This window comes from Carcharodon carcharias, chromosome 33, assembly GCF_017639515.1.
Source record: "Carcharodon carcharias isolate sCarCar2 chromosome 33, sCarCar2.pri, whole genome shotgun sequence".
Taxonomy (NCBI): domain Eukaryota; kingdom Metazoa; phylum Chordata; class Chondrichthyes; order Lamniformes; family Lamnidae; genus Carcharodon; species Carcharodon carcharias.
In genome coordinates this window covers 3,166,329-3,181,687 of record NC_054499.1, presented here as the reverse complement: position 1 = coordinate 3,181,687, position 15,359 = coordinate 3,166,329, and the positions used below count along the sequence as shown (strand labels likewise).

The following is a 15,359-nucleotide window of genomic DNA, read 5'->3' as shown; positions in this document are numbered from 1 at the left end:
AAGAGTTGCATTGTCAGAGGGTCAGTACTGAGCGAGTGCTGCACTGTCAGAGGGTCAGTACTGAACGAGTGCTGCACTGTCAGAGGGTCAGTACTGAGGGAGTGCTGCACTGTCAGAGGGTCAGTACTGAACGAGTGCTGCACTGTCGGAGGGTCAGTACTGAGGGAGTGCCGCACTGTCGGAGGGTCAGTACTGAGGGAGTGCTGCACTGTCGGAGGGTCAGTACTGAGGGAGTGCCGCACTGTCAGAGGGTCAGTACTGAGCGAGTGCTGCACTGTCGGAGGGTCAGTACTGAGGGAGTGCTGCACTGTCAGAGGGTCAGTACTGAGCGAGTGCTGCACTGTCGGAGGGTCAGTACTGAGGGAGTGCTGCACTGTCGGAGGGTCAGTATTGAGGAAGAGTTGCAGTGTCGGAGGGTCAGTACTGAGGGAGCGTGGCACTGACAGGGGGTGAGTACTGAGGGAGTGCTATATTGACAGGGCTGCAGCATTTCGGATGAGACATTAACCAAAGCCCTGCCTTCCCTCCAGTGGATGTAAAAATCCTGTTGCCCACATTCATAGGAAGAGCTGGAGAGTTCTCCACTGGTGTCCTGGGGCCAATATTTATCCGACAATGAATATCACTAAAAACTGGTTAGCTGGTCAGTTGGTGCTAAGATTAATCTTCCATCTGGGATTCAGACTTTGAATACAGTCCGGATCGATGCAATGACATCATTACATTTCAGCTGCCTGGAGAGATTCTCAGTAAAAAGAATTCCATCGAAGAAACAGTTCCCTAGAGACTGGGAGCCTGGTGCAGCAACCGTCTATAATTCAACATTAATTGGCATTGAATTTTCACTCTTACTCCGAGATGCCACAAAGACTCCCAGAGGGGAAGTGAAGACTGCAATATGAAGCAAACTGCAAAAGGTGGCATAGAATGTTCTGGAACAAAGCAGGGCCAAGTGTAATGTTGCACCTGTGCTGTGTTCGAAGGGGGAGAGTCTCGCATTGATTCTGTGCTGTCAGGGATTAATGTATATATTTATTGTGTGGGGCAGGTGGACTTCAACCTGGAGGACAGAGAATTCGAACCCTTATTGATGAGTTCTGGTATTTGGGAGGGTGCCGGTATTCCCCTTCACTCATTACCCCCCTGTGCTCACTGACCTACACTGACTCCCCGTTCGTCAATGCCTCAATTTGAAAATTCTCATCCTTCTTTTCAACCACCTCGATGGCCTCGTTCTGCCACCTCTCCCCATCCCTGTAACCTCCTCCAGCCCCTACAACCCTCCCTATCTCTGTAACCTCCTCCAGCCCCTACAACCCTCCCTATCTCTGTAACCTCCTCCAGCCCCTACAACCCTCCCTATCTCTGTAACCTCCTCCAGCTCCTACAACTCTCCCTATCTCTGTAACCTCCTCCAGCCCCTACAACCCTCCCCATCTCTGTAACCTCCTCCAGCCCCTACAACCCTCCCTATCTCTGTAACCTCCTCCAGCCCCTACAACCCTCCCTATCTCTGCAACCTCCTCCAGTCCCTTCAACCCTCCCTATCTCTGTAACCTCCTCCAGCCCCTACACCCCTCCCTATCTCTGTAACGTCCTCCAGCCCCTACACCCCTCCCTATCTCTGTAACCTCCTCCAGCCCCTACAACCCTCCCTATCTCTGTAACCTCCTCCAGCCCCTACAACCCTCCCTATCTCTGTAACCTCCTCCAGCTCCTACAACTCTCACTATATCTGTAACCTCCTCCATCCCCTACAACCCTCCCTATCTCTGTAACCTCCTCCAGCCCCTACAACCGTCCCTATCTCTGTAACCTCCTCCAGCCCCTACAACCCTCCCTATCTCTGTAACCTCCTCCAGCTCCTACAACTCTCACTATATCTGTAACCTCCTCCATCCCCTACAACCCTCCCTATCTCTGTAACCTCCTCCAGCTCCTACAACTCTCCCTATCTCTGTAACCTCCTCCAGCCCCTACATCCCTCCCTATCTCTGTAACCTCCTCCAGCCCCTACACCCCTCCCTATCTCTGTAACCTCCTCCAGCCCCTACAACCCTCCCTATCTCTGTAACCTCCTCCAGCCCCTACACCCCTCCCTATCTCTGTAACCTCCTCCAGCCCCTACACTCCTCCCTATCCCTGTAACCTCCTCCAGCCCCTACAACCCTCCCTATCTCTGTAACCTCCTCCAGCTCCTACAACTCTCACTATATCTGTAACCTCCTCCATCCCCTACAACCCTCCCTATCTCTGTAACCTCCTCCAGCCCCTACAACCCTCCCTATCTCTGTAACCTCCTCCAGCCCCTACAACCTCCCTATCTCTGTAACCTCCTCCAGCCCCTACAACCGTCCCTATCTCTGTAACCTCCTCCAGCCCCTACAACCCTCCCTATCTCTGTAACCTCCTCCAGCCCTTACAACCCTCCCTATCTCTGTAACGTCCTCCAGCCCCTACACCCCTCCCTATCTCTGTAACATCCTCCAGCCCCTACAACTCTCCGAGATCTCTGCGCTTCTCCAATTCCGGACTTTTGAGCATCCTCTGATTCCCATCGCTCCCCCATTGGTGGCCGGGCCTTCAGCTGCCTGGGGCCTCTCTCTCTCTCTCTCTCTCACAGACCTCCTTAAAGGCGCTCCTTGAAACTGACCTCTTTGACCAAACTTTTGCTCACCTGTCCTAAAATCTCTTTATTTTAAAATGTTTTTTCCACAGGATGTGGGGGTCGCTGGCTGGGCCAGCATTTATTGCCCATCCCTAATTGTCCCATGAGAAAATGGCATATTTCCACGTCAGGATGGTGAGTGGCTTGGAGGGGAACTTCCAGGTGGTGGTTTTCCCATCTGTCTGCTGCCCGTGTCCTTCTAGATGGTAGTGGTTGTGGGTTTGGAAGGTGCTATTGAAGGAGCCTTGGTGTGTTCCTGCAGTGCATCTTGTAGATCGTACACACACTGCTGCCACTGTGAGTCGGTGGTGGTGGGAGTGGATGCTGAAGGTGCTGGAAGGGGTGCCAATCAAGCGGGTTGCTTTGTCTTGGATGGTGTTGAGCTTCTTATCTGTTGTGGGAGCTGCACTCATCCAGGCACATCCTCATGTGGCTGGATGTTAAATTTTGTCTGATTTACACTCCTGGGAAGCACCTCGGGATGATCTACTACGTTAGAGGCACTGAATAAATCCAAATTATTGCTGAATCTCAAATACGTGTTGAAATATTGGGGGAAAACAGCATCATGATATAGAAGTTGAACAACCTGAGTGTGACAGCCTGTGCATCTCCTCCCTACTACTCTAGACAGCCCACTCAAAGTGCGGTCCGGAAAATGCTCTGTTTAACTGACTGAGTATCGCTGGCAATTCAGGCTCACTGTGTAAATCAGAGAGCTCCTTAGCATAAGGAAGGAGTTGATACTGTCAACTTCCCCTCCCTCCAAACACAGTCCCCTTGGTCCTGCAGTGAAAACACTGGAGGCTCTGAATTTGTGTACCATTGGATGTGTGGGTATTTATCCAGATGTTCCTTCTTTGGTCTGTGCGGGGCTCCAGAGTGAACCCAAGGTAGTCCACTCGGGAGGCCGTTTGAGTATGCAGCGGTTTTTCAGAACCTCCAGTGTTTTCACTGCAGGAACAAGGGGACTGTGTTTGGAGGGAGGAGGAGTGTGAGAGAGGGGGTTAGAGAGACCCCTTAGATACAGGAATGTGAGAGAAAGGGTTAGCAAGACCTCCCTCAGATACAGGAGTGTGTGTGAGAGAGAGAGGGGGCGAGAGAGACATCCCCAGATCCAGGAGCATGTGAGGACACAGAAGAAGCTTCTAGGGTACAGGAGTGTGTGTGTCGAGGTGTTACAGAAACTGTGAGGAAGAGGGTAGAGGGACCTCCCAGGATGTGGGAAAAGTTCAGGACTCGAACATGCCTCAGGCCCAGGTGGAATAGCCTTTAGCTCCGTGGAGAGTTGGGAGTTGGATTTCTCCTCCGAGCATAATGAAGAACAATGAATTTCCCAGCATCCGATCTGAATCTTGGCAGGTAATAATTTCCAGCAACAGCTGATGTTGTGTTTGATTAAAAAGTGAGAAGTGCATAATAACAGTGTAAAGAATATTACAGTACAGGATCTTCCAATCACACTCATCCTGCCACAGCAGGCGTAATGAGAACACTTTGTTTCCTCTGGTTTTCTTGAATAATTGAAAGGGAGAGACTTTAAAAAGATGATGCAAAAATATACTAGGGTGCGCAGGCATTCTTTTCTCTTAAAGGAGCCAATCCCATTTGCAAGTTTTTTGTTAGAAAATTGGATTTCAGTTTCACTTTATTGCTTACATTTTGAGAAATTGCTCAAACGTTTAAAAAAACTGCATATTAATGAACGACAGCAATAGAATAAAGAACCTCGCCCCATCACAGAGATCTAACTTTAATTAAAATATATATTAAAAACTATTCCGATGCATTAATCAGTCAGTGAATCCCACCCTGTGTTCATATCCTTGTCTATACATCAAACTCCTGTTAAACGTTCTTACAGGGGAGGGAACGGATGAGTTCGGGAACTGATTTCTGCTGTGTCTGAGGGATCGTAGCCTTTTCCCTGAACAAAACCAACAGTAAAACTGAGACAAGGGGCGACTCTTATTGTTCACTTCCATCAAAATTCTTCCAGAGCAGCTATCGTCAAGAAAGATCTGCTCATCAAATACCCTTCCTACCTGGTTCATTCATTTCTGGGCCCTTAAGGAGTCTGCTTTTTCTAAGGCAATAGTAGCAGGCAAGACACCCAAAAGGGTTACCAGCGGAGAGAGACAAACTGAACTCCTTTACTTTTCTCACCATCTGTCCATAAGTAGAGATGTTTTAATTTTTGAAATAGGCTGTGATGCATTTCCCCAAACCCTCTGTTTGTGAGGTCAATTTTAAAGTGACATGCACCAAACTCACTTTAGGGTTAAATCAGTAGTATTGATTATTCATACACTTAAACTCAGGGGTTCGGGGGGATTGGTTGTCACAACTCCATAGGCGCACATAAGCACACAAGACGGAGATAGGAAAGAACAGTGTTTTACAGCTAGGAATAACCTGGAAAGAAAAACCAAAGATAGGAATATTAATTCACGTGAATGTCAGAGCCCTGTGAGGTTTACTTCACATTGGAGTTAAAGTTCAATCGGGCTCAGCTAGCAGAAAGCAGGAGCTGTCGAAATTGGTGATGATGCAGCAAGATGAGATTGGTATCCAGAGACAAAAACAAAACAACTCAGCAGGCCTGACAGCATCTGTGGAGAGAAAGACAGAGTTAACATTTTGAGTCTGCATGACTCTTCTCCAGAGCTCTGATCAGATTTCCAGCATCCGCAGTATTTTTGCCTTTATCTTGGTATCCAGAGACTTGGTCCACTCTGCAGGTGGTGTCAGGAATCTTCCAGAGAACCAGGCTTTGGAGAGGTTTAGACTTAAGGCAGGCCTTGTTGTCAGCCTGAAGTCCTGCTTTGGTGTGGACAGGCTGGATGTTAACAGCAGACTACTTTGGGTATCCAGGAATGTAACATTAAAACTTTCCAAAGACCACAGGATATTAGGTGATGTGGTGTTGCCCATTGATGAGTCCATTTCAGGTTAACAATCAGTTTCTGTGTCTCAGGTCAAAATTCATTGTTCACCTTAGGAGATAGATGGTGGCTATTAGTGCCTCCACAGGTATAATGAGTTTCAGTGGCTCTTTCTCTCTTTGTTGTCAATCCAGCCTGGGGAGACAGACTGTTCTGCTGCTCCCTTGTTTCATTGATTGTAATGGGTCCACACAATGATAGTTGTGAGATTCCACAAGGTTGAGGCTTGAGCTTTGCCCTGTAATTACTGTTGGAAGGTTCCAGAACTGTAGCCAGCTTTCAAATCATGTGACCTGTAGCAGCCATGTTTTGGCCCAGCAAAGTCCATTTTAAATAAGCAGAAAATAAGGTTTGATTTAAACAGTTTGTGATCTCTCTTATGTCTTATGGATATGTAATAGCACTCTCAACTACAGTCAGATAGGAGAGTGTCCTGATTGTGGGATCTAGTCGAAAGGATTTTAATTCTCTGGGGTAGTATAATCGTGTGTGCCCCTGGGTCACCACATCTGTACAGTGTTCCCACCAATTAGTTTACCATCTGCTTTGAAACCTAGATACTTGTCGTTAGTAACTATTTCAATGTCCACAGCATGAATCTTCACAGGAACAATAATATTAACTGACTTTCTCCTAAAATTTATAACTTGTCCGCTCATCTTGTTTTCGGGCTTAAGAGAATTGTTATCGCACCATTTTACAAACCCTTCCACCGAGTCCTGCTAGTTTCCTTGGTTACTCCTGATGTGATCCACACGTACCGTAACATGAGCGTACTCCAGGGTTGTCATGCCGTTGTGCCCTGACTAACAATTATTCATGTAGAGGGTGAAAAGTGAAGGTGACAGTACACAGCCCTGAGGAGATCCAGTATTCATGAACATGGGCTCCGCGTAATTCCCAGAAACTAAAACCCCTTTGGGTCCTCCTGTGAAGGTATCACTGATTCAAAGTAGGAGAGCATGATTGACATCAAGGTTTTTCACTTTCTCAATAATCTTGAATGGTTACGTGGTATTAAAAGCTGAAGAGGAATCCACAAAGGTAGCGGTCTATCGGGTTTCAGTTGGCACTCCTTTATGTTGGGAAGGTCGAACATGGAGGCTGTGTGTGCGCGCCCCTGTGTGTGTATATATAACTTGAGCTCATCCAAAATCCTGCTGTCCCGTGTCCTATCTTATTACAAACTTACGTTGGCTTCCAATCCAGCAAGGCCTCAATTTTGAAATCCCCCATCATTGTGTTTAAATTTGTTTTATTGATTTGGTTGAGGGATAAATATTGGCCCCAGGACACTGGGGAGAACTACCCCCCCCACCTCCCTTCTCTCCCCCCCCCCCCCCCCCCCCCCCCCCCCCACCCACCTTACTATTCTTGAAAATAATGTCTGTGGGATATTTTACATACAACCAGTTTAATTCCCTAACAGAAAGATGGCACCTCCGACAGTGCAGCAACCCCTCAACACTGCATCCCTCAGTACTTCACTGGGAGTGTCAGCCAGGGCCTCCTAGTCAAAGTTTCGGGATTAGGACTTGAACCTTCGATCTTGAGATTCAGTGGCAACTGTGTTAGTCACTGAGCCATGCCTGACAGCTAATATTAATGATGCCTTCCTTAAAGATGAGCTGTGCCCAAGGAGAGATGGTGCTGTAGTGGTAATGTCATTGGACTAGTAATCCAGAGGCCCTGGCTTTTTAAAAATTCATTCACGGAATGAGGGCTTCGCTGGCTGGGCCCAGCATTTATTGCCCATCCTTAGTTGCCCTTGAGAAGGTGGGGGTGAGCTGCCTTCTTGAACCGCTGCAGTCCATGCAGCGTAGGTACACCCACAGCGCTGTTAGGAAGGGAGATCCAGGATTTTGACCCAGCGACAGTGAAGGAACGGCTGATATATTTCCAAGTCAGGATGGTGAGTGACTTGAAGGGGAAATTCCAGGTGGTGGTGTTCCCATCTATCTGCAGCCCTTGGCCTTCTAGATGGTTGTGGTTGTGGGTTTGGGAGGTGCTGTCTAAGGAGCCTTGGTGAATTCCTGCAGTGCATCTTGTAGATGGTACACACACTGCTGCTACTGTGTGTCGGTGGTGGAGGGAGTGAATGTTTGTGGATGTGGGGCCAATCAAGCGGGGCTGCTTTGTCCTGGATGGTGTTGAGCTTCTTGAGTGTTGTGGGAGCGGCACTCATCCAGGCAAGTGGAGAGTATTCCATCACACTCCTGACTTGTGCCTTGTAGATGGTGGACAGGCTTTGGAGAGTCAGGAGGTAAAGTACCTGCTGCAGGATTCCCAGCCTCTGACCTGCTCTTGTAGCCACAGTATTTATATGTCTAGTCCAGTTCAGTTTCTGGTCAATGGTAACCCTCAGGATGTTGATAGTGGAGGTTCAGTAATGTTAATGCCATTGAACGTCAAGGGGCAATGGTTAGATTCTCTCTTGTTGGAAATGGTCATTGCCTGGCACTTGTGTGGTGTGACTGTTACTTGCCACTTGTCAGCCCAAGCTTGGATATTGTCCAGGTCTTGCTGCATTTGGACATGGACTGCTTCAGTATCTGAGGAGTCGCGAATGGTGCTGAACATTGTGCAGTCATCAGCGAACATCCCCACTTCTGACCTTATGATAGAAGAAAGGTCATTGGTGAAGCAGCTGAAGATGGTTGGGCCGAGGACACTACCCTGAGGAACTCCTGCAGTGATGTCCTGGAGCTGAGATGACTGACCTCCAACAACCACAACCATCTTCCTTTGTGCTAGGTATGACTCCACCCAAAGGAGAGTTTTCCCCTTGATTCCCATTGGCTCCAGTGTTGCTAGGGCTCCTTGATGCCACACTCAGTCAAATGCTGCCTTGATGTCAAGGGCAGTCACTCTCATCTCACCTCTTTTGTCCATGTTTGAACCAAGGCTGTAATGAGGTCAGGAGCTGAGTGACCCTGGCGGAACTCAAACTGAGCGTCAGTGAGCAGGTTACTGCTAAGCAAGTGCTGCTTGATAGCACTGTTGATGACCCCTCTCATTACTTTACTGATGATTGAGAGTAGACTGATGAGGCTGTAATTGGCTGGGTTGGATTTGTCCTGCTTTTTGTGTGCAGGACATACCTGGGCAATTTTCCACATAGCTGGGTAGATGTCAGTGCTGTAGCTGTACTGGAACAGCTTGGCTAGGGATGCAGCAAGTTCTGGAGCACAAGTCTTCAGTACTATTGCCGGAATATTGTCAGGGCCCATAGCCTTTGCAGTATCCAGTGCCTTTCTTGATATCATTTGCAGTGAATCGAATTGTCTGAAGACTGACATCTTTGATGCTGGGGAGCTCCAGAGGATGCCGAGATGGATCATCCACTTGGCACTTCTGACTGAAGATTATTCTGAATGCTTCAGCCTTATCTTTTGCACTGATGTGCTGGGCTCCCCCATCGTTGAGGATGGGGATATTTGTGGAGCCTCCTCCTCCAGTGAGTTGTTTAATTGTCCATCACCATTCACGACTGGATGTGGCAAGACTGCAGAGCTTAGATCTGAACCGTTGGTTGTGGGATTGTTTAGCTCTGTCTATCTGTTGCTGCTTATGCTGTTTGGCGTGCAAGTAGTCCTGTGTTATAGCTTCACCAGGTTGACACCTCATTTTTAGGTATGCCTGATGCTGCTCCTGGCATGCCCTCCTGCACTCTTCATTGAACCAGGGTTGATCTTCTGACTTGATGGTAATGGTAGAGTGGGGGATATGCCGGGCCATGAGGTTACAGATTGTGTTTGAGTACAATTCTGCTGCCCACAGCACCTCACAGCCTTGAGTTGCGAGATCTGTTCGAAATCCAACCCATTCAGCACGGTGGTAGTGCCACACAACACGATGGAGAGTATCCTCAGTGTGAAGGTGGGACTTTGTCTCCGCAATGACTGTGCGGTGGTCACTCCTACCGATACTGTCGTGGACAGATCATCTGCAGCAGGCAGGTTGGTGAGGATGAGGTCAAGTATGTTTTTCCCTCTAGTTGGTTCCCTCACCACCTGCTGCAGACCCAGTCTAGCAGCTATGTCATTTAGAACTCGGCCAGCTCGGTCAGTAGTGGTGCTACCGAGCCACTCTTGGTGATGGACATTGAAGACCCCCACCCAGAGTACATTCTGTACCCTTGCCACCCTCAGTGCACGTGGTGTTCAACATGGAGGAAGCACTGATTCATCAGCTGAGGGAGGGCAGTACATGGTAATCAGCAGAAGGTTTCCTTGCCCATGTTTGACCTGATGCCATGAGACTTCATGGGGTCTGGAGTCAATGTTGAGGACTCCCAGGGCAACTCCCTCCTGACTGTATACCACTGTGTCCCCACCTCTGCTGGGTCTGTCCTGCTGGTGGGACAGGACATACCCAGGGATGGTGATGGTGGTGTCTGGGACATTATCTGTAAGGTATGATTCCGTGAGGATGACTATGTCAGGCTGTTGCTTGACTGGTCTGTGAGACAGCTCTCCCAATTTCAGCATTAGCCCCCAGATATTAGTAAGGGGAACTTTGCAGGGCCGGCAGGGTTGAGTTCGCCGTTGTCGTTTCCGGTGCCTAGGTCGATGCCGGGTGGTCTATCCGGTTTATTCCTTTTTTGAGGCTTTGTAGTGATTTGATAGGCCAACTGAGAGTCAACTACATTGCTGTAGGTCTGGAGTCACATGTCGGCCAGCTAAGGACTAAGGCAGATTTCCCTCCCTAAAGATGAACCAGATAGAATTTTACAACAATTGATAATATCTTCATGGTCTTAACTAGACTTTTAATTCCAGATTTTTATTGAATTTAAATTCCACGCTCTGATATGGTAGGATTCAAACCTGGGTCCTTACAGAATTACCCTGGGTCCCTGGATTACTAGTCCAGTGTCAATCGCATTACGCCACTGCCTCTCCTAGCCCCCAAAGCAACTCAGTTCAAGGGCCCTTAGGGACGGGCAACAAATGCCGGCTTTGCCAGCAACGCCACTATCATAAAAATCAGGTTACCTCCCTTAAGATCAACTGAATAGCAATATTGAAATGGGTAAGAAAGCTGAGGCAATCCAGTACTGGCTAGAACTGGATTTTAAAGACTTGCTGATTATAAGAGGATGAATGCCAATAAAACTCTCTTACAAACATCACTAAATTTCGGAGACTTGCTGAGTATGAGTATGGATGTTGCCTTGACTATAAGTGATGTTTCTGATTGGCTTGTCTCCAGCAGTGCCAAGCTGCTCAGTCCCTGGTGCCTTCAGCACTGCAGGACTCGGTGAGACAACAGCTGTCAGGTTGCTGGATATTCCCAGTTTTGCCCTCAACCCTCTCATGCTCCAGATGTTGTGTCACACCCCGTGCCGGGGCAGCGTTACCCCTCGGGAGCGAGAGGCTGGGAATACCTGAGAATTGAACTCCATGAACCCACCCAGGTGCTGTCCACCTCCCGTGCCCTCAACCTGTCTCTTTCTGACTGTCACCACCCAGCTTGATCGTGTGATGTGTTAGCCCTGCAGATCCAATACTCTGGGACTTCACCTGCTCAGCCCAATGTTTGTGTTGATTTTTACTACAGGGATGTCAATCTCTGAAATAATGGCCGTTTCTCTTTCTCTGATTCTGTTTTTCAGGCTAGTTCACCTCCAGTGATAGTGAACACAGACAATCTAGATGCACCACCTTATGTAAGTCTCTTTTGTTCCACCAGTGCCCAACTGCTTGGGTCAGGTTTTTGGGTGTTCACATGTTCTAATACATACGTGTTGGAAAACAAATCATTCCAACTTCACCCGTGTGCCATTTCCATTCTCCATGAGAAAAAAAATCACAAGCCTTTTGCTTGGATGTGAATTGACATTCACAAACGGGCAGTGTTGAAATCTATGTGCCACCAATGAAGGAGATTGTTCAGACCTGACCCACGGAATACAGCTTCAGTTCTCTGGAGATGGGTGAGTGGGGAAAGAAAACCTATAAAAGTGACAAAGGAAGATGCTCATACCCACACTGGGTCCTAGTCCAGCAATACCTTGATTTGAAAATTCTCATCCTTGTTTTCAAATCCTTCCATGGTCTCCTCCTCCCTATCTCTGTAAACTCCTCCAGCTTACAACCCTCCCTCTATTTGTTACTTCCTCCAGCCCCTACAACCCTCCCTATCTCTGTAACCTCCTCCAGCACCTACAACCCTCCCTATCTCTGTAACCTCCCCCAGCCCCTACAACCCTCCCTATCTCTGTAACCTCCTCCAGCACCTACAACCCTCCCTATCTCTCTAACCTCCTCCAGCCCCTACAACCCTCCCTATCTCTGTAACCTCCTCCAGTCCTACAACCCTCCCTATCTCTGTAACCTCCTCCAGCCCCTACACCCCTCCCTATCTCTGTAACCTCCTCCAGTCCTTACAACCCTCCCTCTATTTGTTACTTCCTCCAGCCTCTACAACCCTCCCTATCTCTGTAACCTCCTCCAGTCCCTACAACCCTCCCTATCTCTGTAGCCTCCTCCAGCCCCTACAACCCTCCCTATCTCTGTAACCACCTCCAGCCCCTACAACTCTCCCTATCTCTGTAACCTCCTCCAGTCCCTACAACTCTCCCTATCTCTGTAACCTCCTGCAGGCCCCACAACCCTCCATATCACCGTAACCTCCTCCAGCCCCTACATACCTCCCTATCTTTGCAATTGCCTCCAGCCCCTGCACCCCTTCTTATCTCTGTAATCTCCTTCAGCCTCTATGAACGTACGTACATACAAACATACGAATTAGGAGCAGGTGTAGGCCACTCAGCCCCTCAAGCCTACTCCACCATTCAGTAAGATCATGGCTGATCTGAATGTAACCTCAACCCCACCTTCCTGCCTACCCCTGATAACCTTTCACCCCCTTGTTAATCAAGAATCTATCTAGTTCTGCCTTAAAAATATCCAAAGACTCTGCTTCCACCGCCTTTTGAGGAAGAGAGTTCCAAAGACTCACTACCCACTGAGAGAAAACATTTCGCCTCATCTCCGTCTTACATAAGCGAACCCTTATTTTTCTCCCACAAGAGGAAACACCCTCTCCACATCCACCCTGTCAAGACCTCTCAGGATCTTAAAGGTTTCAATTAAGCCACCTCTCACTCTTCTAAATCCAGTGGATACAAACCCAGCCCTTCCAACCTTTCCTCATAAACAACCTGCCCATTCCAGGTATTAGTCTCGTAAATGTTCTCTGAACTGCTTCTAATGCACTTACATCCTTCCTTAAATAAGGAGACCAGTACTGTAAACAACACTCCAGATGTAGTCTCACCAGTGCTCTGTACAATTGAAGCATAACTTCTGTACTTTTATAATCAATTCCCCTTACAATAACTGATAATATTCTATTAGCTTTCCTAATTACCTGCTGTAGCTACATGCTAACCTTTTGTGATTCATGCACTAGGACGCCCAGATCCCTCTGAATCTCAGAGCTCTGCAATCTCTCACAGATAATATGCTTTTTTATTCTCCCTGCCAAAATGAACAATTTCACATTTGCCCACATTATACTCCTTTTGCCAGATCCTTGCCTACTCACTTAACCTCTCTATGTTCCTTCATAGCCTCCTTATATGTCCTCTTCACAATTTACTTTCCTTCCTATCTTTGTGTCATCAGCAAATTTAGCCACTATTCCTTCGGTCCCTTCATCCAAGTCATTTATATAAATTGTAAGCAGTTGAGGCCCCAGCACTGATCCCTGTGGCACACCACTTGTCACATCCTGCCAACCAGAAAAAGACCCCATTTATGCCTACTCTCTGCTTCCTGTTAGTCAGCCAATCTTCTATCCGTGTCAATATGTTACCCCCTAAACCATGAGCTTTTATTTTCTGCAATAACCTTTGATGTGGTACCTTATCAAATGCTTTCTGGAAATCTAAGTACAGAACATCCACTGGTTCCCCTTTATCCACAGCACAAGTGATTCCTTCAAAGAACTCCAATAAATTGGTTAACCGTGATTTCCCTTTCATCAAACCGTGTTGACTCTGCCTGATTGTTTTGAATTTTTCTAAGTGCCCTGTTATAAAATCTCTAATAATAGCTTCGAATATTTTCCCTATGACAGGCGTTAAGCTAACTGGCCTGTAGTTTCCTGCTTTCTGTCTCCCTCCCTTTTTGAATAAAGGAGTTACATTGGCTATTTTCCAATCTAATGGAAGCTTCCCCGAATCTAGGGAATTTTGGAAAATTAAAACTAACGCAGTACCTATCTCATCAGTCACTTCTTTCAGGACTTTAGGGTGAAGTCCATCCGGACCTGGGGATTTGTCAGCCCCACAGCCCCAACAATTTGCTCAATACCCCCTTCCTGGTGATTGTAATTTTCCCAAGTTCCTCCCACTCTTCCATTTCCTGATTTACAGCTATTTCCGGGATGTTACTTGTGTCCTCTATAGTGAAGACCGAAGCAAAATACCTGTTTAATACATCCGCCATCTCCCTATTTTCCATTATCAGTTCCCCAGATGCACTTTCTATCAGACCAATGCTCACTTTAACTCTTTTCCCTCCCTATCTCTGTAACCTCCTCCAGCCCCTACAACCCTCCCTATCTCTGTAACCTCCTCCAGCCCTACAACCCTCCCTATCTCTGTAACTTCCTCCAGCCCCTACACCCCTCCCTAACTCTGTAACCTCCTCCAGCCCCTACAACCCTCCCTATCTCTGTAACTTCCTCCAGCCCCTACACCCCTCCCCATCTCTGTCACCTCCTCCAGCCCCTACAATCCTCCAAGATCTATGGACTCCTTAAACGCTGGCCTCTTGCACAAACACACACACACACACACACACACACACACACACACACACACACACACACACACACACACACACACACACACACATATCCCCTGATTCCCATCGCTCCACCATTGGCAGCTGTGCCTTCAGCTGCCTGGGGCCCTAAGCTCTGGAATTCCCTCCCTAAACCTCTCCGCCTCTGTCTCCTTAAAAATGACCTCTTTGACCAAGCTTTTGGTTGTCTGTCCTAATATCTCCTTGCGTGTCTTGCTGTCAGGTATTTCCTGATAACTCCTGTGAGGCACCTTGGGATGTTTTATTACTTTACAGTTGTTTTATAAATACAGGTGTTGTTCTGAGGGACATTATTGGAAAAAATGCCTCCTAGTCATCTGATGTTGATCTTGTAGAATACCAAGCTTGGCTTAAAGCAAAACTACATTTCCAGCAATCCTTTCATTACTGCCTAAATTCTTGAATGGGAGTGTGACATTGTCTTGTTTTCTGTGACAGATCAATGGCACCGATGGGGAGATTGAGTATGAAGAGATTACACTGGAGAGAGTAAGTGATCTGACATTCTTTCAACCTTTCCAACAGGACCCCCTTTTTCCCAAGAACATTGAGTGAGCAAAACATGATGGGTCACAAAGCTGACAGTGTGACTATGTTCCTTCCCCAGTACACACACAGCCTGTACAGGTCTATCAACCTTATCTTCTGCTTATTTATGCAATATATTGCAAGATTGAGCCCCACACAGCATTTGCTACTCCCAGATATCACCCCCCTACACACACACACAGACACACACACACACACACACACACACACACACACACACACACACACACACACACTAGACACAGACACTTACCACCAGAGACACACACACTCACGCACTCGCACTCACTCACACGCTCATTCACGTAGTCAAATGCTCGACACAGACATACACACTCACACCCAAACACACACTCT

General features: G+C 47.7%; 1 protein-coding gene across 1 annotated transcript in view; it reads left to right on the top strand.

Annotated features, from left to right (window-relative positions):
• Positions 1-15,359, top strand: part of LOC121272206 (disks large homolog 4-like) — a 447,756-nt gene that overhangs the window by 398,906 nt on the left and 33,491 nt on the right. Inside the window, exons 3-4 of the mRNA XM_041178732.1 lie at positions 11,231-11,284; positions 14,892-14,942. Of these exons, the coding sequence (XP_041034666.1) occupies positions 11,231-11,284; positions 14,892-14,942 (105 nt within the window). The remainder of the gene's footprint in view (positions 1-11,230; positions 11,285-14,891; positions 14,943-15,359) is intronic.